The sequence below is a fragment of the Aquarana catesbeiana genome, linkage group LG03 (assembly GCF_042186555.1).
Source record: "Aquarana catesbeiana isolate 2022-GZ linkage group LG03, ASM4218655v1, whole genome shotgun sequence".
Classification (NCBI taxonomy): Eukaryota; Metazoa; Chordata; class Amphibia; order Anura; family Ranidae; genus Aquarana; species Aquarana catesbeiana.
The window spans coordinates 722,775,860-722,783,386 of NC_133326.1; the positions used below are offsets into that span (position 1 = coordinate 722,775,860).

Consider the following 7,527-nt stretch of genomic DNA (forward strand, 5'->3'; position numbering starts at 1 on the left):
TGTGTGAAAATATTGTGGGGCATTTACCTAATTCAGAGTAGGCCATGTTAAAAGAGAGAAAAAAAAAAGGGGGGGGGGGGTTCTAGGTAAGATGGGAAAGGTAAGTAAGGGCTAAGAGATTTTTAGCAGAAGTTATATCACAATGCCTGTATAAGCATAGACCGTGGTCTATTACTAATGGCAAAGATGATCTGTAGACCAGTTGTAGGCTTAACAGAAGTTAGTTTTATCTCTTAAAATTCATGATCTACATAATTTTGTGGGGTGGTGGAAGAGTTGCAGATCAAAATGCTATCCAAGCAGAAATAATCCACGAATAGTCTTGTAACTATTAACAAGAGTACAAAAATGAACAGAAGGTATTATAAAAACTGCTAAAGGTGTAACCTTGACTAAACGGCAATTATTATAGTAATAAGAAGAAATTTTAACAATAAATGGTCTTAGATACAGCCAATGACCCAATAAGTCTCACTGGTTATACAGTCAGGTCCATAAATATTGAGACATTGACACAATTCATTTTTTTTTGGCTCTATACACCAGCACAATACATTTGAAATGAAACAAAACAAGATGTGCTTTAACTGCAGACTTTCAGCTTTAATTTGAGGGTATTTACATCCAAATCAGGTGAACGGTGTAGGAATTACAACAGTTTGTATATGTGCCTCCCACTTTTTAAGGGACCAAAATTAATGGGACAATTGGCTGCTCAGCTGTTCCATGGCCAGGTGTGTGTTATTCCCTCATTATCCCATTTACAAGGAGCAGATAAAAGGTCCAGAGTTTATTTCAAGTGTGCTATTTGCATTTGGAATCTGTTGCTGTCAACTTCTCAATATGAGATCCAAAGAGCTGTCACTATCAGTGAAGCAACCCCATATTGTACCCTTCCTAGTAACATTGCATCATTTTTTTTTAAACCAGGTACAGCAAAAGGGGGTATCTCCCTTATATATGCTTTACACGGTGGTAAACTCGGCCTTATTAAAACTGACACATTTATGGCCTGGGAAAAAGATATCAGCACAGTCTATATTCTTGATCAATGGCACCATGCCATATCAGCGACATATACCTATTCTAGGAATGCTAATCTCTGGGAATTAATGCACAAAATTAATCTAAGATGGTACCCCACACCCTACCGCCTATCCAAATTTTACCCTCCTATGTCCAACCTTTGCTGGAGAAATTGTGGACAAGTAGGCACATTATTCCATCTTCTATGGTCATGTAAATCTTTGGCCAAATTCTGGCCTCATATTTTTTCACCTCATATCCAAAATCACTGCTATACCATTGCAAATATCCCCTGGATTGGCCTTGTTGAACTTAGATATAGAACAAATCCCCAACCCCTTGAAAAATGTAGTGGTCAATGTTCTATTAGCTGCCAGACTAGCACTGGTAAGACAGTCCCCCTTGGTCCTTGCAGTAGAGGAAGTGGTAAACCTAGTTCAACAGTATTATTCATATGAGCAAATGTATGCACTAGCTTCAAATTCTCTAACTGTTGCAACTGACATATGGAGCCCTTGGGTAGAATGGTACAACAAACAAAATATCAAGTAGCTTGATCAAACCATACCTAATGACATGATTTCAATCATAGGTGGTAACCTCTGACCCATACTGTTTGTTTTATTTGTTTTATTTTCTTCTCAGTTGTGTTACTTGTTAAGTTTTCATGCATTTTCCTTTTGTTTAAAGTATATTATGCAACTTGTAAAGTTCTCCAGGTGCGGGCTTGCGCCTCTCAGTGTGGACACCCGGGAACCTATTTTGTGTATTGATATACCAATGTTTGTATACTTTTTTATGCAAACTCTCAGAAAAAATGTATTGAATTATAAAGGGCAAAAACTAGCCAATTTCTCACTCAGCATTTACAGATTTACGTTTTTTATATTTGCCTTTTATCATTTTTTAGTGATGTTAGTGATGAGTTGGACACCGCAGATTCTGATTAAGGGGTAAGTTTATGAACGTAATTAAAGTTCAGATGCCAAATCCAACCCCCAATATCCCAATAAAATATTCACAGCAATATATCCCAAGATACTCACAGGAAATGAACAGGAAAGTCGTGAGGGTGACCAAAGTAATGAAGGCCAATATCAGGAGGATCCCCAGGATCAGTATCACCCGGTGATGTGTATTCTTGGCAGGCGGAATCTCTACAGACAGAGAGGATAGTGAATAATCCTGCGTGTATCAGCCGGTATAATAATCCTCCAGAATTCTTATCTCATGTAAAGACATTTTATATTCATCCTGGATCATCTGTGTGCTCATTCCCTTCATACAAATCCGTAATCTTCTACTATACCTGTTGTAAAGGACTAGCGTCAAGTGTAGAGCTTTAAGGACACCACCACTCGCTGTTTCTTCTTTTTAAGGGCTTTGTTTGCCCATTTCTATTAAAAGCAAGTTCAGAAAAAAAACATAGGTTTCCCTCACAGGGGTTTCAGCATTCCCTTTTCCATCAACAAAATGACATTCAGCCTAGTTGGCTCTCACTTGCAGCACTGCTGCTCTGGCCTTACGCCAGACCCTTGTCTGTCTCCTACAGACTATTTCACCGACCAACTTGGTGCACACAGCTAGCAGCCTCTTGCTGCACTGGCTCCCCCTAGTGGAACCCTCCTGACTCCTGGCCAGACTTCCTATCTGCCGGGGTAGAGCCCAGAACCATGGTCAGGTTACTACCCCGTTTCCCCGAAAATAAGACCTAGCGTTATTTTCCAGGAGGGCTGCAATATAAACCCTACCCCGAAAATAAGCCCTAGTTTAAAATGCTTGTAAAATCCTATAATCCACTCTATTACAGTAGTATACAATGTACAACGTGTGTGTTTCTGTAATATAAATGCGGGGAAGAGAGTTCCAGCGGGTCACAGAAGCACAGAGCGGTGCTATAAATATATAAGGTATTTGGCACAATTATATTACAGAAACACACACATTGTACATTATATACTATTGTAATAAAGTGGATAATAGGATTTTACAAGCATTTTAACACACTGGGGATTCCTGTCAGGCAGGGAGAGAGAGGGGGAGAGAAGACAGCACATTACATGGTAAGACCTAAGCCCTACTGTGTCTTTTGTTGCCAAAATTAATATAAGACCTGGGCTTATTTTCGGGGAAACACGGTAGCCCAACAAACACCTGACCAATCTGTATGCTGGCTGTTCTCAAAATCAGGACCCAGGACTGGGGATTTCATCCCAACCGGATCTCTCAGAAATCCCCGAGCTCCAGGTCCCAAAGTGGACTTTGCAAAACACTCAGGAAACTGAACGGCCAGTTTCCTCTTCATGTTACAAGCTCCCTGGAGACCCTCAACCCTTCCGGTTGAGAATTCTGGGTCACAACCTCCTTCTAGACCCTGGCAGGGCAACGCTCTGCCATACTATATATATCTATAAATATATCACATCATATTATATCATATAATAATCTTCCACTATAACTGTATATGTACATATCACTTGTTGTTTCATTATCATAATATCATTGAAAACAAAGTGATTGTTTGGGACTTCATGTGAGGTAAGGACCATTTAGGTCATATATCTCCATCCCTATCTAATGGGAGTAACATGGAAGGGGGAGGACAGTGGGAACAGATGGGACTTTATATGAAGCATGCCGTCTCAGGGACAACCAGCTATCAATATTATAATTGCTTATATAAGTACAATAGGACCATAATCGGCAAGATAAGATCAATGAATGATAGGGGTAATGTAACCCCTGCATAGGATCCTAAATACACCTATGCATGTATCAGAGGCAACCAACTATCAATAGTAAAAGTATAAATCTGTTTATTAAGATGCAATAGGACCATGATTAGTAAGATAAGAACAATAATTAATAGTGGTAGTATAACCCATAAATTTCATCTATATACACATACATGTTGATTGTTAAAATATCAGAACAGTATTTACAATAATGGAAATGACCTCCAGACTTTCTAGTCTGCCGGGTGTATTAGGAAAGAGACCCTAGATATGGCATCTCGATCCTATACCGCAAAATAGATATAAAGTGTAGTATGTAAATCCAGACACGGCTTCAACTCAACCACTCATCAGAAGCAAGCACGTGATAATTATGTGAAACAAAATAGATAATTGTCCAATAGTTGACATATAGCAGAAGAAATAATATACATATTGGGATGGGACCAGTCCCATAGTAGTAACTACAATTAGGTCTGCTGTGTATAGGAGGCATGGTAAGGCACTGGATATCGGGGGCCCACCGGTAATGGTAATTCCTCATCCTTATTGTCAATACGAGACACTCCATTACTATGGACATTTTTAGAATTGTTATTATTGTTGTTGTTTACACTGTTCTCAACAGTGGCTAATTTGACTAATATAGCCAAATGAGAGCGTAGATTCTGGTTCGCACAGTACTACTCTATGTCTACTACATGTCCTACTACCGTATGTCTACTACATGTCCTACTACTGTATGTCTACTACATGTCTTACTATTGTATGTCCAAAAAATATTGTCTTACAATTTTCTAAAAAAATAATAACTTACCTTCGTCTGTTGCATTCCTCATCCTTTGTAAATCAAGACCACTCAAATTGGCATACGTATTTTCTTCATACAATCTTCCTAAAGAGGAACATAGACATTAATATAGATATTGTGGATTCCGGGGAGGATATTCAGGTAATGAAATTCAGATATAATGAAGCTGTGTGAGATGAATGGATACTCTCCGCTCACCTCCACTCTCCACTCTGTTTTACCGCTAAAAGGTGGAGCTTTTACTAATATATGATATTGCTGATGTTTGTGACTTATCAGGAATTTATTCATGGAGAATTGTAAATGTTACTGACTGGTCCACCTTCTTATGTCACCAATCCATAGCATTGAATATAACAGTATTGAAACGTTTAGGTACGCGTTTAAAAGGAATATTTTAAGTTCAAGTGGCGTGACTTGCACATTCCCTATCTGGGGGTCAATCTAGCTGTCACTGTGGATCGTTTATATGAGGCCAACTTTCCTCCACTATATCGTAAGCTAGAAGAGCTCAAACATTGGGCCAACTTGGAGTTATCTTGGATAGGCAAAGTTAACTCAGTGAAGAAGACTCTGCTCCCACGCATCCTTATCTCTTTAGATCCCTACCCATCCCAATTGTCAAAGATCATTTGCTGGTGCTTCCAGCCAAAATTAGTCAAATGTATCTGGGGTGCGAAGGGACATAGAGTCTCCAAGGAAACCTTTTTTTGTGCTAAGGATAAGGGTGGAGTAGGGTTACCTAACCTCTTATGGTACTACCAAGTGGCACAACTCATCCAGATCTCGGCAATTTACTCTAAGTCAGCTCATGCTGACTGAGTGCGTATGGAAAGGCAGGTGGTCCCACATTTCACATTGGACTACTTACTATGGTGCTTTCAGAAGGCTAGACTCACTATTTTGGCCCCAACACTCTCTCACTCTATTGCTCTTTGGGACTCACTCAAGACTCACCCACAACTGGTCTCAGATTGGCATCCTTTATCACTTCTCTTTTGTAACCCCTCTTCCCTCCAGGTTTAGAAATAAAAGCCTTCAAATGGTGACTGGACAAAGGGTTGTACAGAATTGGACATTTTATTAAGTCCACAGGCCCACATACCTTTGCCTATTGTGTTAGTAAAGATATGCTATTATCAAATTTTTCATTTCCTCCATAAATTATGGTCATCAAAACCGGATCCGCTGAGTATCACCAACTACGAGTTCTGGTGTGTACAAGTCATGGAGCAGAGGGGGGGAATTTCAGTGATCTACAAGTCATTGGCCATGGCCCATACAAAATCCTTCTACATGCTAGAATGGGAGAGGGATCTTGGTCTGGAATGGGATCTATAAGACTGGAATAGAGCCTCTGCCTGTGCTTACCATGGACTATTAAACACAGCTCTGGTAGAGGCAAATGTGAAATTCTTGATGAGATGATATCTTATCCCTGTCTAAATTAGCTAAATTCTATCCTTCATCTTCACCTCTCTGCTACCGGAACTGTCAAATGATAGGTTCAATGATGCATATATGTGGGATTGCCCTAAGACTAGGATCTGGAATAAGATCTTCCAATGGATTCGTAAAATCATGGGCATACCAGTACCTAAATCTCCTCAGATTGCATTATTGAATTTTTGTCAGGTCTGCCAGGAGATTCCAACCGTCACTACGGTTTCCTGACCGGTGGTCTTGTTATCCCAATATCAGGTGGAGGGACAGTTGAGATCCTGCAGCCAGTATTAGGGGACCAGCCTAACAAGGAACCACCAGCAAATAACTCACTGTTAGTAGAGGCTGAAGACAGGAACCAGGTGGGAGAAAGGACAATCCTAAATGATCCAAGTCATCAGACCAAGGAAGAAATACACGGGGATCAACCAGAAGGCAGCGTCAGAAACAGGCAGGATCGGCAACAAGATCAGCATAAATCCAAGGGATAATCCAAGAAGCGGAGTCAGGAACAAGCCAAGTCAGCAACCAGAAACACATTAACATACACCAAGGAACAGGAACCTATACTAGGGCGAAGACAGGAAGGGGAAGTGATCATTTTGATAATTTATAGGGTCACTAGATCAGGTGACCTGGCAGTCCCGGTCCCCCAGCCCCCCGTTTTACTTACCTGAGCCCTGTGCACGCACTGTCCCTCTGCCCGGGGTTCTCGGCACTTGATTGGATAGATTGATAGCAGCGCAGCCATTGGCTCCCGCTGCTGGCAATCAAATCCTATGTCGCGGGCGCCGGGGGGGTGGGATTGAGTCATACATTCAGCGGCTATGGAGGCCGAATGCTGGACTCGGGAGCGTGCCCGCAAGGTAACCCCCCCAGGAGAGCGCATTTCCTAGGCGGTTATATGATGCGGCGAGGAGCCGCCTTGGGATTCCAGAAGTCGGTGTTCGGGGCCACTCTGTGCAAAACAAACTGCACAGTGGAGGTAAGTCAGTATAACATGTTTGTTATTTCTTTAAAAAAAAATATTTGAAGCTTTACAATCACTTTAAGGGAAGTTTCCTGGTGGCTCATGCAATAGGAAACCATCCAATGAACCCCAGGTCCCCGACACGGTGTGACAATTTTCCGGTTAGCTCTGCCTCTAAATGTACCCGTCCTCTTATTATGTTTATTCTTACTGGGGCAAAATTAACCATAGCTCGGGCTTGGAAACAGCTCCATGTTTCTTTACAAATGGCAAAAAGGAAAATCTCCTGGATTATGGCGCAGGAGAAAATGGTGAGCATCCTTATGGATCCTTCTGAAAAATTTGAAGCTATCTGGGAATCCTGGGCCCAATATATGCTTATACCTCTTTTGCCTTGAGGCAGGCCTTTTCTCATGGGGTCTGGTGTGGTCCATTTGATCCCTATTATTTTTCTCTTATTCTTTCTTCTCTCTGTTTCCCAACTTTCTCTTCTTCTTTCTTTCTTGTTAGCTCTACCTTTTTTTCTTCCACTGTTCTCTAAA

General features: G+C 41.1%; 1 protein-coding gene across 2 annotated transcripts in view; it reads right to left on the reverse strand.

Moving 5' to 3' along the window:
- The window catches only part of LOC141134935 (uncharacterized), a 60,509-nt gene that overhangs the window by 41,007 nt on the left and 11,975 nt on the right, over nucleotides 1-7,527 (reverse strand). For both annotated transcript variants that reach the window (XM_073624368.1, XM_073624367.1), the window contains exons 2-3: nucleotides 4,579-4,656; nucleotides 2,073-2,183 (exon numbers count right to left, since the gene is read on the reverse strand). In XM_073624368.1, the coding sequence (XP_073480469.1) occupies nucleotides 2,073-2,183; nucleotides 4,579-4,656 (189 nt within the window). The remainder of the gene's footprint in view (nucleotides 1-2,072; nucleotides 2,184-4,578; nucleotides 4,657-7,527) is intronic.